The 20,050-nt window shown below is 42.4% G+C and overlaps 1 protein-coding gene across 1 annotated transcript in view; it reads right to left on the bottom strand.

The window, feature by feature from the left end:
- The window catches only part of AGBL4 (AGBL carboxypeptidase 4), an 856,716-nt gene that overhangs the window by 72,022 nt on the left and 764,644 nt on the right, over positions 1-20,050 (bottom strand). Inside the window, exon 10 of the mRNA XM_050977508.1 lies at positions 6,443-6,595. Coding sequence (XP_050833465.1) covers positions 6,443-6,595 — 153 coding nt within the window. The remainder of the gene's footprint in view (positions 1-6,442; positions 6,596-20,050) is intronic.

Genomic DNA, 20,050 nt, shown 5'->3' with positions numbered 1-20,050 from the left:
GTACCACGAACACAACCTGCCTAGCACCACGTTCTCAGGCTTTAAAGTGCAATTCTCCTCAGAGAAATAACAGTTTAAAGGTACATTGTTGCCACACACACATCTGCTCCCCGAGGGGCTTCATTATCCCTCTAATGTGCAGAGCAGGAACACCAGATCTTTCCCCCTCCCAAGTGTCCTTCAGTCATGCCTGCTTAAGTTCCCTGATAAAAAACACATATTTGCATGGTCATTAGGAGAGAGGTTGGAAGGAGGGAGCTTTATAAGCTCTCAGTTTATGCCTCAAGACCAAAAGTACTAAATTAGTTCTTTTTTTTTTTTTTTTTTTAAAGAATTTCTGCAGCTAGGAAAGAAACTGGCTCTCACGCTTCAGGGTTTCAGCTGTTCACCTGTGAGAAGTACAAAAGCTGCACTTTTTACTGCTCATTAGTGCCTGTGCTCTGCTGTGCAGCTCCAGGACTGATGGAGGTCTCTGCACCTTGGACCAGCACCACTGCAGGGATTTGGCCTGCATTTCCCATCCCCAGAATCCTTCCCCACGTGCCCCTCAACTGGTTGTACTCCCAGCTCCCACCTCCCCTGGTGCTACAGCTCTGAAGTTGTTTATTGAGTTTGCTGGCTTTAGCACAGCAGCTGACACGACTGGAATCCAAATCAAACCAGCAGAAACAGCTCCTTAAACACCACCTGCAGGGTGGAGATGGCCTGAGACCTTCACAGAGCCAGGCCAGGGTTTTCCTACAGAGCTGGGCAGCCCATCACAGCCTACCTGGAAAGAACAAGAGGAGGAGGCAGGCTCCACCCCATCCTCAAAGCAAACCTCAGAGTTCCTTGTTACTGGATCTGCCATCCTGAACACACACACACAGAGGGTATATCCCAAAATATCCTTCCTCAGGTCCTCTCAGCTCCTCCTTTAGTGAGCCTGCATCTCCCCATCACCTCAAGCTCACTTGACCACAAGTGACCGTGTCACCTGCTCAAACATTGTCCTGTCACCCATCACCCAGAGTTAGGCTGGAACTTCTCTCCCTTTTAGGAGCCCACCCAAGCTGTGACCAGTGATGCACACAAACAGGGGATCTGAAAATATGTCAGGGTAATAATCAAGGAAAGGTTTGCTTTTCCCCCTGTTGTTTTACTAACAGCAGCCTCTGCTTCCCAGAGCACCTCCTCCCCCCAAAGATGCCCATGGTGCCATTTCCTAGGCTAAGCTCTACAGAATAATCACACTGTTTAGAAAATAACTCAAGTCTCTGGAGTTCTCACTTTCTCCATTTGTCAGTAGAAAACGAGACATTTCCTCAAAATATACAATAAAATAGCCTCTAGCAATAGCCTGCAATGCTTCTCTTTACAATACTTTTATGAGTGTGAGCGTGGTCTCCTGGAAGTGCTTTCATAATCATTTATACAAATGACAGAAAACTAGGACAATGAGAAGCAAAAAGGAAAATACAGCCATCGTGCACCCAGTTGCTTTGAATAGTTTGCAGGAAAAGTGGTTTTCTCCATGGCAGAGCTCTCCTCACTTGCAGGCCTAAATCAGGGGATCCCAACCTTCCTGAGGTGGGACAGGATGCTGCTCCCAAGGCAACCCAGTGCAGCTCAGTGCTCCACTCCCTTGGCTCTCTCTCTGCTCCAGGGCAATTCTCTGAGCCAGAGGTGTATTCTATATACATTAAAATATCATGTGGTTAAAAAGGTAATACCTAAAGATATCCTGCCAGGGGGACAGGTTTCCAGTTCTTAGCTACCTTCCTGTCCTTCCTTCACAGCACAGTTTGTCCCATCTGAGGGGATCTGTGGTGCTCTACACGAGAGGCAGCTTGCAGGAGAACCTACAGCAGCTCCTTTCACTGCTGCTGCTCTGGGAGGCTGTCACCTGCTCCCAGCAGGTTGACATTAGGTAAGAGTAATGTTGGTCTTTGAAAATAAACCATAAAATTGCTATGAAAACCTGTTTCTTCTGTGTACATTCTAAATTTCTACCTGCGTGGGGATGGAGAAGGGGCTGTCGACTCCTATATGCACAAACAACAAGGCAAGGAGGTGCTGAAAGAAAATCCATTTCTTCCAACACTTCCCCCCCCCCTTTTCTTTTCAATACAAATTCAATCCTCTGTATACAAGGAGGGGTGAACTGGTGCAGCACAACGTAATGGAACAGTTTCATTTCACTGAGGCTCTCCAAAAGGCAGAGTCCTTGTGAGACCAAAGCCTGTAAAGCAGAGAAGGACAGACTTTACAGTCTGCTCCCTGGGCCACCAGAAACACATTTTCTGTCTTGGCTCACCCAGCCCCAGAATAAATAAATAAATAAATAAATAAATAAATAAACAAATAAATAAATTTATGGAGCAGCACGTCCAAGAAGCAGCAAGCAGAAATGCATCCCAGAGGGGTGCTAAAGCATGTAATGGCTGTATTTGTCTTCCTGGATATGCCTTGGTACAAGACTACAAAAAAAGAGGCAGGATCATTTGTTGTGCTCAGGTTTTAAGAGATTTCTGAGTAGATCTGTTAAGCTTGCATGATGTTAACAAAACCTACCTGAACACAGCAGCCTTTGCCTTTCTGGGAAAAGAGTCTTTTTTAACCAAAACAGCAGAGGGGCACTTAGGAAGAGGTGATGCAAGTGAGTATGGATTTTACTCCAGGATAAATTCCAGACAACTTTGCTACTGCTTTCTCTTCCTTGTCCAGCCATATACGAGCTGGGTTTTTTATTTCAGAACAGATTAGAGGGATTTGATCATTCAGTGTTCATATTACTGCCTCAAGCACTTGCACCACCACTGCCTTCAGAGGCAAGTATCCAGCCAGGGTAAAACATAACAGCCCAGAGAGGCTGCCATAGAATGGAGGAGGTTTGCTGGAACAAACACATCTTCCCTAAGAAAGCTTGGATGGGGGGATGCTGGGAAAATGAGAAGAGCAGACCTGGAGTTTGTAGATCAAAGAAAGTCAGGCAGAAGATGTAAAGAGATTAAAATGTTTTTCTTTGTTGCTCTGCAATTGATATCCAAACTAAAAATAAAAAAAAAAAACACCAAAAACAACTGAACAAAACACCACCACAGAAAGTACTAGTGCAAATCATTCCATATCTGCATCTTCTCATATTGCTGAGTCAATGAGAGTCTCTAAAATATGTTTTAGGTGACAGTGTTATGGCATTGGAGTAAACAACATGCTTCCCTAAAGGAAACTTGGTGGGTTGCTGTCTAGAGACTTCACTCTTGAGTGTGAGCATGATACAAAACAGGGAACTGCTGACAAAGAAACAAGACTGCACTTGGGACATCCAAGCTTCATTCTCCAATTTCTTCAAGCAAATTATTTCCCACCCACTTGTTATCTCTTTCTCAGCATGACTGGAAGCTTTTAGGGTTGTGAAGTTCCTCAGCAGTTACTCAGCATAATGGGACCCCCAGTTTTTATCAGGGTCTTTGGCTAACCCTGGCACACAAAGGTCAAGCAGTGTCTATAAGGAAGGTTCTCTGCTGGGAGGATGAATACAAGAAAATTAAATGAGAACTCAAATGTATCCCAAGTGCCACCAGTTCACAGTCTAAAGAAAAAAAAAAAAGAAACCAAACTGACTGGATCAGGCCAAATACCTCGTGCTGGTCTTTATCCTTTAACTGGAGAGAAAAGCAATCCTTGCAAAGTGATAAAGCCACCCAAGAATGGCTGCAGTTGTTTCTTTTAAATGAACAGAGAGAACAGATGGTCTCCTCTCATACTGTCACAGAGGTCAAAGTTAGCCACCTCTAAGACTAGCAGGTTCTTGAAATGCTCAGATGCTCATATTTGGTCCTTATGACTAATCCAGTCTCCCAAACAAGAAAGGTCAAGTGAAGAACATCCCTACAAAAACTGCAACTACTCCAAGCCATGGCTGATGTTGAATGCTCTCAGACATGGTGTCAACAGCTGCTCCTAAAACACAGTGAGTCAGCCTTTCAAATGAGCATGCCAGCTTTCACTGTTACAGCTTTCATATGGATTACAATTTGTTTAAAAATATCCTTCTTAAACATTGAAAATATAAAATGTTTTCCGTACAGATTTTGTCCCTTTTGCCCAGGCAGCTGCCCAAGAATGTCTCATGTATTTATTTGGGAGCAAAACATCCCAGCCCTTCTTCCACTTTCCTTTTTACATGCTGACTGCTAAACCAAAGGCAGGCCTCTGTTTTCTGAAGTCATGTGAAAATGAGGAATTTCTGGTCCCTTTCACAACTTATGCCTCTGAACCACAGTCAGCCTTCCAGAGAGCTGTGGGGTCACAAGTTCTGCCCAACAGACGGGGCACAGAGACACTGGGTGACTCTCCTTTGGTCCTGTAACAGGCATGTGGGTACAAACCCCCTATCCATCCCCTGCTCTAATCACCAACCTCCCCTGGATACTGTCATTTCAATAAAAAGGCCTGTTGGAAATGACAGGTGAAGAAAGCAGCCCAGGCATGAAATGCACTCTAAAGTATATTAATAGAAGGTTGCCAGACGAAACGGCACAAGGCATTTGATCGCATCATCTCAGGCTTGTTGTTCATGCTCCTTTGCATCTGGCTGTGTGATTCCTGCCAGATTCTTGGCTGGAGGAGCAGAGCAGGATTTGCCTGCCTTCCCTAACCCGTGCCGGGCTCAGCTGCAATCACGCAGAGCGCTGAAAGAAATCCCTTTGAGTTGGGATTCATTCCGAACATGTAAAACCCAAATGACTGCTTCTCCAAAGTGAATCCCATTTCACAGCAAGTAGGTTATTAGTGTGGAACTCCATACAAGTAGCCTGCATTCAAAAGCCCTCTGCATTATTAATAGAAGATGAGCTTTTGACATCAAAGGAGAACCATTATGTATGCTAAACGGTGGCAAAAATTGTACCCGCACTTCAAACCTTTTCAGCGCTTTGTCCCTTGTAAATCAATCAAGGTTGACAGATGCTTTAAGGAGAGTAATCTTTTCAATGATACTGTCAATGGATAACATAATGGAACATTGTCTCTGTGCTGTGTGAAGACATGGAGCTAGTCAATTATGGACAACACTTCATGCAGCCGCCAGTTTTCACTTGAAGTGCTGCTGTTGAAGTATTATAATCCCAACAAATGGCCACAGCAGTATACAATGTAAATGAGACCTCCTGAAGCTTTGGAAAATTCATTAGTAACAACAGTGGTCCATTCCCACACTTTCAAACACCAGCCTGGTAATGCTAACGATGCACTTCCCCCCTTCCCTTGGAGCAGGCAGTAGGGCATATTTACATACACTATTTTAAACCTTCAGCACATTTTCCCCCCATTTTGGATTCCTTTCCTCTCTTCACCTGATCTTTCCAATGAGTCACATAACCCACATGGCTGGCACGGCTGAAGACCAGAAAACAGACCTTCCTACTTGGGGACACATGGTCACTTCACACATGTCATACACTTTGTGGCTCTCCCTTTTTCCAACTGCCCTGGAGGGATGGCAGGGGAAAAGCTTCCAGCCTCAAGAGACCAGTGGGATTGTCAGGGGGAAGCTGAATGCACCCAGCACCAGTAGCACCTGGGTGAAACTCTGCTCAAGAGTCAAAAGGGAGAGACTGTGCTGTTTATTTAGCATTTGGCTTCTATTTCCTGCATCATCTTCTCAAAGATTTTCCCTTTGTCAAGCAAGGCTTGTGCTAAGAGGAACACTTAATCTCCCACAGCAGCAGAGAGAAATCCCCCACTTGAGCACAGAATCTCTAAACTCCTATCAAGGTTTTCATTGCTATGATCTGTGAATGCCCCTTACCCCTAATGTGTTTTTGAAACAACCAGGTGCAGACCAGAAACTCAATCACTGACGGTAAGAACAAGCTGTTCCTTGAACCCAACTTCTCCTTTCCCACTCTCCAAGCTATTGGGCAATTGAAAATCCTCTTGCAGAACAGTTTTCTATGGTAATATCAAAGAATTTCCAAACTATCCATTCCCTTTGCCACAGCTTTCAACAGATGTTATCCAACCTTTTCTTTCAAGCTAAGTAATTTTATTTCTATTTGCTGGCATATTATTATTTGGAGTATACAAGTAAAATCTTTGACAAATTAATATAAGCATTGGAACAATAAAGTCGACCCAGTTGATCAAAAGACAAAGGATCTGAGAAAAACAGGGTATGCCAGTGATTCAGAACCAAAGGTTATTAAACAGAAGATGAAAAACCTGCTTTTGTTCATATGTCCCATGACATATATGAGATCACAACTTACCACTGCTGGATAAGGTAAGTTTAAGAGGGAAGATGGTAGCTAATAATAAAATTTTTAAGTAAGCTTTTATTCACACTGAAATAAAATTCACTCAATCAAAATAAAGCCAGAGATTTATCATAAAGGCAAAAAAAAAAAAAAAAAAAAAGAAAAACTAGGAAAAAAATAATTAAGAAAAACTGGCTTACATAAGAGAAGTCTTCAGCATTCTGACAGAGTAGCTTGGGAAAAACAGCCTGTCTCTGAAATCTTTCCTCATCCTCAAAGATGTTCCCATACATGAAGCCATTCATCATGGTGGAGTGGGCATGGATGTCGATATAGAACTCCAGGTTAATCTTCTGTTGAGGGAAAACAACAAAAACAAAACATTCAGCACGAGATAAATCATAACTGAGTTATGCAGGTGAAGCCTCCCATAAATCCAGTCCTGCCATTCTTGAGCCCATCCATGGTGCCAGCATCAGGGAGCCACGCTGGAGATCTCACTGTGATACACACAGCCCTTCCTGCCTCTCTGTGGGGGCATGTGAAATACAACAAAGGACCAGGACAGACATTTCTTTACCTTTTCTTTTTTTTTTTTTTTTGAGAATATTGGATTATTCTGCACAGGACACTGTGCAAAATGGAGCCAAACCATCCTTCATTGTGATACAGGGCTTACTGCCAGTGATAAAAATATGCACCTTCCAGTTCTAGACCACCATTATTTGGGCATAGCTTTGCACAGTTCTGCATTGAATTATGCAGATGTTCCCTTCTGCCAGGTGAAACAGGCTCAAAATTGTCTAAAAAGACACCAGTGTTTTCTGTGCAGTTTATTTCTTGCACATAAGGAGAAATACTGCAAATGTTTTGTCTTCCTCTCCTTTCCAGCAGTAACTCAACAGAAAAACTCTCCAAAGCAAGTGCCTGGAATACCTCTCTGCTTATGCAGGATTCTGCACCAACTCTTGCTTTAAAAGAAGGGAGCAGGACTCCCTACCACAGAAGTGCCTGCTCTGCCACACCCTTCCCATGGCACCAGTGGGAAAGAGGGAATGTTCACCTGGATCCCTGCACACAGTGCCATCAGCAGCACTGTCCAACACTAAAGAGTGATATCAGATCAGATGCCACTGAATCACCCAGATTCCCCAAATTCCTACAACTTCTGGACCTGAACAAATGACAGGACAAGCCCATCCCTGTCACCTGGCCAGCATGGGGCCTTTGGGGCTGTCCTGGTGCTGATATCTCAGATGTCCCTGCCTCAAGAGAGGGATGGAGAAGAGCTCTGCTGGCTCATGATGCTTCTCCCTGTGCTGGAGTACATCAGGGAGCTCTGCAGCCCCAGGTCCCTCCTGCAGACAGAGCTCGCTGGGCTGCTGGAGAGCACTGAGCTAGGGGACACTCCAGAGTGACAGCAAGGCAGGCTGGGTTGGGCAGCTCATGTGACAGCAGTGTCAGCTCTCTAGAGCCTCTGATGGAGGGAGAGCATCATTTGGTATGTGACACTAATATCATACAGATTTACTTTCCCCTGGCAGAAAACCAGTGTATAATACACAGCAACTGTTTAGTTTAATTAAACAGCCTAGAGAGAGTAATAATGCATCTTATAAAGGCTCTGCTATGCTAAAAATGTTAGCTAATGCAATATCAATATCTGACCATGCTTCATAGGAAAGGGAACACTTGATTGTGTTTGACTCTAATACAATAAATTTTTTGCTCCTGCCAAAACATTCTGCTGTGCTATAGAGGACCAGCCCTGCAATAAAGTACACATCTGCTATTTGGAGATACAGCACTGAGGAGAAAGATTAGCAATGACAGGATGAAACACCACACAGGATTTTCTTCCTCTCCAAGCATACAGAAATTAAAAACCAAGATTAAGTAATACTATTTCCATGAGATAATTTCCCCATCACAAACAGAATTTGATGAGATCAGATGCACACTGGCATATCACCATAAAACAGAACATCTTGTAGAGTCTCAAAACAGTGATTTGATGAAGTGAGCAGATAATCTAGTTAAACTGGGTGTTTGTAAAGCATGAATGTCCTTCACACAGAAGTCAGTGACCTAAGTCATACTTATTTCAGAACAACCAGACAGAATTCTTTATAAGAACATGGTTCCTAACATAAAATAATCGAGAAGCACAGTGAGAAATATAACAATGGACTAGAATAATTTGTGACTTAAGACAAATAAAATTGCTGGTGTACACTGCAGGATTTGTGGTGTGCCATGGTGTACTTATTCATTCATAGTTTTCAAATTGTTTCCAAAAGAAGGTGGCCACAAACAGAGATGCAGAGGCACAGATTACTAAGATAATTTTCCACAGGCTATCCAGCAAGAAATTCACCTGCAGAACATGAGTGACCTGAGCCTCAGCTTAGTATTCAATTATCAAGTTATCCAGTCTAACACAGCTTCACTGGAGTATTTTTTAAACTCTCCTAGGACCTTCACTCAAAAAAATTGCTGGTAGAAGTGTCACAGAGAATATTAGAAAGTCTCCTGGTGTGCTGAGATTTCCTTGCAAATCTTTTCTGTTCATCAAAACCATTTCCAAATAATCTGGGTGCAATGGTTATTTGTGAGGGAACAGTGTCCTTCACAGCTCTGGACCTGTTCAGACCCCTTCACTTAAAGATTAAGCTTCCAGATCCCTTATTTGGAAGCTGTGACATTAAACAGGTAGCTCATCACCCAAATAAGTGTTCAAAAAGATCCATTTCAAGATAATTAAAAAGTAATTTCTTAAGTCAGCTCACAATGATTATTCAACTGGGTTTTTTTCTGGTCTTTGTTCCTCAGCCTCCAACTGAACGTATAAAAATCTCTATTTCACACATTCCTGTGCACTAAATTTAGTCCAAACTTGCAACTGTCCATCCTATTCAGCATGTTTTTAAACACTGCTAGAATAATTGCCAGTTAGATGTACTACTTCCAGACACTGCTGTGTGTGAGCAGAACCATTTCAGTGGCTCACATTTCTCCTCCTCACATTCATTACTTCATCAAAGGGAAACATGTTCAGCATTCTCCATTAGAGAGCAAAATAATTCAGTGCATTGTTGATATAACACATGAGTTTCTAATGGAAAAAGTCCTTTTATTCCCAGACACAAAGTTATTGTGGCCTTAAAATGGACAATAACAGCCACTAGGACATTAAAAGTTTGCCACCTCATGCCTCAAGTGGTAAGCCAAGCAGCAGACAATTTGTTGGCACTCAAACTTCACAAGAACTATGCTATGCTCCTGAACAATAATGGTATTTCTGCTTCCTCTTTAGAGTCATAGATATTCAGAGGTGGTTTATATGTAGGAACTGTTTCCCCCACTGCCACGCTGCAAATTTAAGCAGGGGAATAAAATTTTATATTTCAGTTGAGGTTCTCTGGAAGATTTTGACATAATCACTAATCTCCAGCAATTCAGGTAGGATCACAGAATTAACATTTTATGGAATGTATAATGTCACCTACTGATGGCAATTTCAGCAAAGTCAGCAGAGAGGTGACCTCCTGAAATTGTTGCTCTTGGAGACAGGAGAATTTTAATGGGAGAAAGAAGTAAATAAACATATTTTTGCATTTACATGAGCACATGCAAACACACTTAACCCACTGCTCTCTGCTGTCATACCCCAGGGGTGTCTACACACCACAACCCACCCCCATCAGGGCTTCTCCTGCTGCAGCACCTGCAAGTGAGAGGGGGAATAAATTCAGAAGTGGTTCAAAGTCTCATATTCACATTTTCTTTATGCAGAAAATAATGACTGACTAGGCTCAAACAGCTCTGGATGCCACAGCTGTCTTCTGAGAGACTTACCAGTTACATCCTACAATTTGATATTAAACTCATCATTTTCTGCTTTAGAGGTAGAATGCAAAATGATTCAGATGCCTTATAAAAGTCATCATGCAATTTAATTCTCTCAAGTGCCTTTTCTTTGTGCTTACAAGCAGTGGCAGAGTTTTCCTCTCTCACACTGTTTCTTAAGTAAAGCTGTAATTACCTGGATGACCCAGGTTACAGAGCTCCAGAAAACAAAGGCAGACTTGTTCTTTCTTTCCTCTGAGTCTCAAAACAGAAATCACTTACTAGACTGACAGAGACCATGACTGAACCCCACTTCTTTGGAAAGAAAAGATTCTCTCCCTTGAAAAGAATGGTTTTTATCTTTTCTTGCCACTTACCATATAAACCTAGCATAAATAAACAAGCAAATGAATTTCTGCTCTAAAGTTCATTTGAATCCCTAATGTTGTGACATGCATTTTCCCACTGAGTCAGTCTCAAGTTTCTGTCAGCTTCAGAAATGTACATATAAATTAAAGGTGGTGAAAATGAAAGAAATCATGAATTAAGAAAACGAGTTTGCATTATCAAGAGAGGAAATAGTTAAAGTAGTATAGAAACTGGTTCATGATGGCACAGAAAGTTTTGAGAAAATACATTCTCACTTGTCTGCACTTTTATTTCCTTCACTAAATGCTTTTTGGAACGTCAGCAATTAAAGAGTAAGGAAAGAAGCATGTTAATAGCCAGTGCTGATGTGACCAAACTGAGACTTTGAACAGTGCAATTATGATTCTTAAGAAAACAGAGGTTTAATAAATAAATAAATAGAAGTCAGTAAATGCTGTAATAAAAGGATAAATGTGCATTGAGCCCAGAACATGAGCCACTAGAGAGACAAGTGATGCAGGAAGAAGCCAGCTCTGTCCACCAGCTGTCACTTCAATATGGATTTTATTAATTCTTGGGCATAGCAATTGGTTTAGAGAGAGAGGCATCCAAAAGCCTTCTCCACTCCAATATTTCATATAGGGGATGGGATAAACTCCTTGCAATGTTTTATACAAGCTCCTAAAACCATGGACTGTCATTTGTTGCAAGGAAGGGAGCGGCCTCCGGGCAGACTTTGTGCTCTTGCTGCTAAACCACTGTTTGGAGTAAATGGACATTCAACAGCTGGCTCAGCAAATGGAGTTTGTCCCTTTTCATTCAGAAGACGTTCAGAAATTCCCAGAAGAATGGTTCCTTTGATGCTTCCTCAGGTACCTCTCTGAAGAAAAAATCCTCAAAGGAATCTCTCAAAAGAAAATTTTGCAGGTGTCTCTAAGCCATCCCTTTTGACATAAACTCATTGTTACCTCAGGATTGGCTATTTTGGCAGTGCTTACAGTGGTGACACCAGGAAACACAGGAGCACAATGTGCTCCTAAGGAAAATGAAGGAAAACTGAGCATTCAGCATCACATGGCCAGCAGTCCACGCTCAGCTCCAAGGCACCATTCCTTCTCCTTTCAGCCCCATGGAATTGTGCCTGGTGCTTTGAATTGCTCCTTGGAGATGTGTGACACTTGTCTCCTTCAGGCTTTCTAAGGGAGCATGAGGTGGGATTCAAACTGCCTGGATATGGCACACACATTTTCAAGCTTGAAATGCCTGCATTTGGATGCCTGGTAAGATGGATTTACCCAAATTCCTTTTCTTAGCTCTTCCTTCTCCTCGTATTTCCCCCACCACCCCAAAAAAGCATTAAATTCTTCCACTTTTTCCTCTGCTATCCTTTACATAACCTTTGACAAGTTGGTACTTGAGAATCATCCTCAGTTTCTTCAGACAAGGCAAACCACACCTTATCAGAGGCACTATTTCAGATTTATACCACTCCCCTTTTGTAACCATAGGGACAACATCTTTCTCCTTCCATTCATCATCTCACAGACCACCTGCTCATTCACCTCTGTAAACACCATGGCAACGACAGCAATTATTTACACAAGAAATTAATAGTAGGAAAGGGAGTTACTATTTTTAAAAAACCTCAAGCAAAAAAGGTTTCCTCATCTTGCTTCCAGAGAAAGGAACGTGCCAGTTTAGAACCACTCTTGTTCTGACTGGTATGAAGCACAAAAGACAATTTTGCTTTTTCTGTAGACAGCTTTACAGTCTGACAATGTCTTTTAAGTGTCCCTGCAGAAGCAGCTTGCCAACACTGATGTGCCACTAACTCTGCATCACCTTCCAGCAACTCTTCACAACACTTCAAGCATTTTTTTTCAAAACATTTCAGTGATATTCCAGGAGCTGTGGTCTCTCAGAATGAACCACTCCAAGCCAATTGCTATTCGTAAGTATTTACCAACCCTGTTTCATGGCAAATAATGATAAATAATGATGCCTCTTGTTGGTAGGGGTAACCTGGCATGACTCCCTAGAGCCTCAAAGTGGATGGAGAAGAGACTTCTGCCTGTCTATGGTTCAGCAAAAGGATGGAAGCCCATCAGTGCTGCTTTCCTGCCTGCCTTAAAAAGTAAGGGATGCTTTTATCCACAGAAGAACAGGAACCTGGACCCTACTCTGGTGTGCCCATCAGTGGCCCCAAAAGGAGCTAAACTCGGAGTGCTGGCCTCGGAGTGGGAGGTCAGCAACATGCATATTCTGATCCTGGCTTGTTATCTGCTCGCTTCTCTCACCTGCCAGGGCAGATAACAACACCTCCTGAGGACTGGCTGACGTTTGGAAAGCACTTTGAAGATATAAAGCATCACAGTGTGGGCAAGTGAGGTGTTAATTCATCTGCGGGGCCGATTCGCTCTGACCCCTCTGCAGAGATGTCCAGTTAATGTCAGCTCTGGCAGGTTTTGCATTCAGGCACCTGTCCTCCAGCCCCTGGACTGAAGCCAGCAATTCACACAGGACACAGAGGAGCCGTCAGATGGCAGCAACATTTGGTCCTGACAGGCCTGAATTGGATTTGAAAGGGTGACCTGGAGGTGAAAGGCTCTATCAAGAAGCCACTGCTCTTCAAATGCATATTAAATTAGAGAGGCTCCAAAGAGACAGTGTTAAGACCCAGATCAAGTTTAGGCAAGACTTTTGGCTCAGCTGCATGGACAATTCTTGTATAATTTTTACCCTAAATGATTATGACCAGAAAATATACTCTCATGGATTTAGGGTCTGACCTCCAGCCAAAACTAGAAGTGTGAGTCTGAAGAAGGACAGTGCTTGTTCTGCCTCCTCCTTCCTCTGTCCCTCATATGAAGCAAATGTGCACATACACTCAGCACCGTTGTTTTTTGACCTTCACAATTTCTGAAATCTTTCCTTGCCTGAATTATTAGGAAAAAAAAAAAAAAAAAAAAAAAGCAGTGGGACTGAACAGGGTCTTGGGGCATTACCTCACCCCAAACTTTGCTGGTTTTACTGGGCTCTACCCATCTCTGCCCACTTGTGTGTTACCAGCAGATGATCCACAGAACGATTTAGAAATTAGAATTAGAAACAGGAGAATTAGAAAATGCTTTAGAAATCCTACCTTGCTCACTCCTCTGCTACTGAACAGCATTGGCTCTACAGAAAGAGGGCTCTTCAGAAAAGACAAGTGGCAAAAGAATCAAGAGCTTTTTAGAAGAGGGAAGAAATCCTACTATAAAAGAGAATAAAAGAGAGAATAAAAGAAAGCAAGCAAGAGGGAAAGAGAGAGTAAAGTAAAGGCAGAGAGAAGCTGAGGCAGTAACTGTTACTTATTCTCTTATAATTAAAGCAAGAAAATTAGGTTATGAAACAGAAATACCTAAATGACTATGTTTTCACTGGATAATTAAATTTAGCTCTGGTCTGGTTGTGAAGGTTCTCCCAGCTGAAATGCTCCCAGTGGCTGTATTGAAGGTTTTAGCACTCCTTGGTGCTGTTCCTTGGACAGCAACTTGCTTGCTGTGTGACAATACACAAGCCATTTAATATCTTCAGGCATCATTAATTGCTGCTTATATGCCTGCAACTATATTAAGGTCAAGAATTCCTGTTCAGCTATTCACTTCATAGCAGTATTAATAGCTTTGTGTTTTACCACTAACTTTTAATTATACCTCTGCAGAACCCTTGAACCAAGGAGCACAGACTTTACAAGTACATAAATAAGGCCCAAAGACATTGCCTGCTTCTCCTCTAATTACAAAGGCAAAGAGTGGTAGACTAAAAACAATGGCTAGGAGTTATGGCTCCCTGTCCCCTAATTTCCTAGGAACTCTTGCAGTTGGACAAATTGTGTGTAGGCAAATCAAACTCTTTAACTACCAGTTTCTCTACAGTCTCTCAAATAATATATATCATTATTCACTATTTCTTACTAAATAAGTAGCAGCTGGCAGAATATAAAGTCAAGAAGCAGAGGACCAAAGGCAAACAAAATGAAGTGTTTTTTAAATTAGCTTATACTGCAGCACTCACTGCCACCAGATTTTGGCCAAAACACAGGTGAACAGAAAGATCAGTTAGACAAATTCAAAGAAAAATTATGTTATTACACTCCAAGCAGTGAACACAACTCCTTGAACATTAAATCCCACATTACACATTATCAGAAGCCTTGCTCTCTTCTCAGTCTATCCCTTAGCATCTGCAATAAGATTTTGAGCCATACAAACCTTGGGTTTGATCAGCAGCATCAACATTTTTATTTTCCAATTACACCTTAATTTATGCTGCAGAACGAGACTTTTTTAGTTCTTAAAAAGGTGAAGTGTTGATTGGTGATGAGAAGTATGTGTATTTATACAGTTAAAACTCAATCTCTTACAAGAGATTACACAAATTAATCTAAGGTAGGTCCTGATCTGTATAAAGCTTTCAGCTCAACAAGCCCTAAAACAATGAGAACTGTAAGTGGACATCAAAGGTAAAGGTCCATTTTACAGATGTAAATTATTTTAAAGGAGATCCCACATTTTCCCACCTATCCAGAAAGCTGGATTAGTTGGATCTTTTAGACATCTGTAAGCGTTGCTTTTATTTTACATAGACCTGCATGGAGCAAGAAGCCAAAAGCCATTCCTGGGTGGAACTGCACACCTGCTCAGTCAGGTGGGAGGGAACAGCCCTGCCTGTGTCATTCAGGGAATGGTGGGGCTCCATTTGCTTGAGAAGACAGGAAGGCTGTGCATGGGCATTGTGCACATGCTTTCCCAGGGCACTGACTGCTGAAAGCCAAACCAGCTCTCTCTGTTCACCCTCCTGGCCCAGCCTGGCCACAGGCAGGAGCTGTCCATGGTCATTATTCCCACTCTGATCCCTTGCAGGCTGAGCCTTTCTGTTCCCTCCCTGTGCTCAGGGTGAGCAGCCAGCACATCGAGGGAGAGATAAAAGTGAGAGCTGATAAACAGGAACACAACGACACCAAAAGAGATTAGGGACTCTGCAGCAGACATGAATGCTGAGGGGAGGGACAGCATGCAAATACCAAACAGAACTGACCCTGGTGTTGTCTTGCTGACCCATGATTCATCCACAATGGGAAGAACAGGTTTTCTTGGCTTTGTCCTACTCAGAGACAGCTCAGCATAACATTTTGCACCAAACTGTGGGATGTTTTCTCTGAGCTTTACATCTAGCAGTATTTATGCTCTGCACAGTGCTATAAAAGCTAAAGTGTAATGCACATTTTGGAAGGGTCTGCTGTTACATCTGAAAGCACAACATATCATGCCTTTTCCAGGGCATTTTATCAGCATCAGTTCTATATGAAAATTTTTCTCCAGAATTCTCCTACTCCTACTTGGCCAAGAGGTGTCCTGGGCTGCACCAAAAGCAGTGTGGGCAGCAGTCAAGGGAGGTGATTCTTCCCCTGTACCCTGCTCCTGACACCTCACCTGGAGTGCTCTGTACAGTTCCCCAACATAAAAATGACACAGAACTGCTGGAGCAAGCCCAGAGGAGACCATGAAGATGCTCAGAGGGATGGAGTACCTCTCCTGTAAAGACAGGCTGAGAGAACTGGGCTTGCTCAGCCTGGAGGAGGAAAGCCTCCAGGGAGGACTTAGAGCACCTTCCAGTACTTCCCTAGGGTGACAAGAAAGCTGGAGAGGGACTTTGGACAAGGACATGTAGTGCAAGGACAAGGGAGAAACTGGCTCAAACTGGGAGGGCAGGTTTTGATTAGATACTAGATAAAAATTCTTTACTGTCAGGGTGGTGAGGCCCTGGCAAAGGTTGCCCAGAGATGCTGTGGATGCCCCATCCCTGGGAGTGTCCAAGGCCAGGTTGGATGGGCCCTGAGCAACCTGGTCTAGTGGAAGGTGTCCCTGCTCGAGGCAGGGTACAGGAACAAGGTGATTTTTAAGGTTCCTTTCAACCCAAAGCATTTTGTGGTTCTTTGGTATTACTGCAGGCAATAATGCCACCCTGTGCTCCTCCTGTCAGACCAAAGAGCAGGACAGCTGACTGTGACTATAAGAAGAGTCACAGCATCTCAAAGACAACGTCTCTCCTGCAAGCACATCCTGGGGACTACTATTTTTTTATTATTTCAAACAGAAAGAATATTCAGTTCCTGCAGAAGATGAGGGGACTCGAGATTCAGCACAGTGCTGTAGAAACTGAGTGACAATCTCAGGAGGATCTACCAGGGCATACCTAACAAAGGATTGGTAGGACTCAGAAGAATATTATTTCCCACCCTAGACAGCAGCAGCTGACCCACATGATCAATGGCTAGAGATTTAGGCAGTTTCTGTATGCTTTTTCCTCTATATGTGCATATATTCACCTTTATAAAGATGTCAGTGTGTAAAAATGCATCCTTAAGTACAAATATTCTGAACTTGTTCTCATCCTTCTCTTCTGTTTCTTTTACACCTCTCTGTAATGGACAACAAAAAAAAATTGCTCTGAACTGTAAATAAATCAGACCCACACTTAATCCTTGCTCTCTTATATGTTGCATCATCACTGATGGTTTTCAGGTTGAGCATTGTGAACAAAAATCTTGTGATTTAACCCTCCCAGGCAGAAAAACCCCACAGAGCCACTCACTCCCTCTGCAGTGGGCTGGAGAAGAGAATCAGGAGGATGACAGTGAGAAAACAAGGTTTGCTCTCTTATTCCAACCACAGACCACACAGCGAGGCAGAAACCAACCCCACTCCAAGCAGCAAAGTCTTGCACAAAACTTTGGCAGACAACTCATGGGCAAAGCAAACTTTTGGTGAACCTGCTGTGTTTTTCCATAGTTTCCCTGACAGTTTCCTCCCCTCCACACTCCCACACACCACGCTGAGAGTTGCAGAAAGTCCAGAGCTGTACTTCAACTTTGGATTTCTCTGAAGGGAGGAGGTTGCTGCTATCTCTGATGGTTGGAACCTGATCCTGTCATCATTAACTTTCTCAGGCACTCTTCATTTGCTGAATATTGGTCTGTAATAAGAAGCAGGAAGGATAGGCATTTTTATAGCAACTACCTGCCAACAGATTTCAATTCTTTATCCCTTCAAAATCCCACATCTGTCCATGTCTCCAGGCACTAGTGGAAGAAGCTCTGCATTAGTTATTTTTATTATCAACATAAAAATCTTTCCATTTATTTATTTATTAAGGAGAAAAAAACAGCTATCTACAAAACTCAGTTCATTTTGTCCTTAGGCAGACATTTAAAGCTGTCTGCCAATGTCTTTTCTTAATAAAAAAAACAAGCTAAAGTCTTTATTACACACTGTGTAGCAAAATATGACCAGCTACATCCACCCAGCTGAGACATGCACCATCCATCTATCAGAAAGGATTGCTGTCACTGGAAAAGGGAACATCTGCTAAAGGAGGTGGTCCTGCCCTGAACCTGGCCACTGATGGTGCACCAGCCAGACCCCCAAAAAATCCCACTTTGAGGCTGGGTCTTTGCTTTTACCTCTTAGACTGTGAAATGATGAAGGCTGAAAAATACAACCCAAACTACATCTGCACCTTGCACAAGTACCCCTTGGAGCCTCGTGTGAGGACATGGTGGGTGGTGCATCTTCTGCCCAAAATTGTGTGGCCTGTATCACAGGGATATATCCCCACATCCCTGAAAAGCAGGAAGGGTTTGGAGGCCTGGCTGGGATATGTGGCAGAGCTGCTGCCTGCTCTCTTTCTAGGCTAGTGCCTGGCATGTTAAACCCAAACAACACATCTTAGGCTGACACAAGATGAAGCACATTAGGCAGATGGCATGTTTTTTCTGCACGAGCCAGTGCCAGAGTATTTCCTCCTAATGATCTTCTGTTCTTGTTCTCACAGCAAAATTAGTTTTAAAGCAAAGAGAAACAACAACAACAAAAAAAGTATGTAGCATGATGAGAGCAAAGATTACTATGTGGGAAAAATATCAGCAAGAGTGGGGTTTTGTTTTTTCAATTCCATGCTTTTTATTTATATATATATATATATATATTGTTTATAAAAACAAACACCCCATTTTGTCAAACTTGAAAAGTCAAAATTTACATTTAAATGGAGACATTTAGCTGGGTTTTTTTCTCTCTCTCATCTCTTGAATGCAGAGTACAAAAGATTAAAAACTCTCAATTTTCCTAAATGGACAGATAACAGGTGAACTTTGCATTCTGAGAGCTATTCATTTAGTGAACAATGTTCAACTCAGCAAAAGACCAAAGCCCAGATGATCAAGGGGAAAAGAGCACTGGCTACGAGGCCTGACACAGATTTCCTCAACAGCTGAGACCAGGAGAAGCTGTGATCCCATTGTGTCCTGTTCCCAAGGAGGAAATTATGCCATATACAGCAACACCTACATTTCCAGATGTACAGTGGATCACTATCCAAGTGAAAATCGCTGCAATTTTAGAGATTGCAGTGCTACAATAGCCCTGGTTTCATTGCCAGAACTACTGCAGATGCTTAAAATGTGAGGTGGTCTGCTTGTAAGAGAAAATGAGGAGACTTAAAACAAGTCTATAATTGCATGGTATTAAAGCCATTGTAAAATATCAAAGTGGGTACAAATACTGTGATGACCCTTAAAGCTTGCTACCAATTACCTCCCTTTAATTTTCCTTTTTTTTTTTTTTTCTTGTTTACTTCCTGGCCAGGAAAATAATTACTGATTTTTAGCAGGGAGTCCATCAAGCAGGTACAAGTGCAAGCAACGTGCTCAGATAATGCCATCCTAGCCCATGGGAAGGTGCAGCAGCAGCTCATTCAGTTCTGGCCTGCATTTCTCCTCTCTGGCTTTTGCTAACATGGGGATGATCCACAGTGCTAAAAGAACACACAAGCCAAATGCTAACCTCATGTTTTGTAAAACAAAAGTTAACCACAGATCCAACCAGCCCTTTGTAGGGTCTGATTTTAAAGGCTTTTAACAGTTTCTCATGTCTTATACTGAGTGAAATGCATCTATAAAACCCCCACCAACAAACCTAGAAACCCCCAACCACCTCCGTCTCCCCTGCCAAAAAAAACCAAAGCCAAACCTCCCACCCCAAAAAAATCTACCAAAAAAACCCAAAAACTAAAAAAAAAAAAAAAAACAAACACACCAAAAAACAAACAAACAAAAAAAAACCCACAAAAACCTCCCAGGAACAGTTACAACTGTTTGGAAAAGGCACAGACACAAAATCTAAATGCCTGGCAGGCAAATGCACTATCACTCTGTACCTAGCACCAGGAAATTACTGACTCACTCTTTTAAAAGAGTTGCAAACAGTGTTTCTAGACTTCCAGGACCAGAAGCTATCCCAATCACATTCCTTCTGAGACATGTATTCTGATGTTCACCCATCATCTCATTGGTACCTCTGTCTCTGGAGAGTTTCCCTTTCTGCCACTCTCACAAACCACACAAGAATCCACTGTTTAAGCAACAAATGCTGCCAGATTTTCTAGCAGCTCCAAACTTAAAAGCATTAAGAAAAAATACAAGAGAATGGAATATGTTAAATCAATTGATTCTGAATTTAGGCCTAATCCTGAGATTAAAAGGATTTTAA

Source organism: Serinus canaria, chromosome 8 (genome assembly GCF_022539315.1).
Source record: "Serinus canaria isolate serCan28SL12 chromosome 8, serCan2020, whole genome shotgun sequence".
Lineage (NCBI taxonomy): Eukaryota > Metazoa > Chordata > Aves > Passeriformes > Fringillidae > Serinus > Serinus canaria.
Note: the sequence above shows the minus strand (reverse complement) of the source record. Positions and strands in the feature narration are given on the sequence as shown.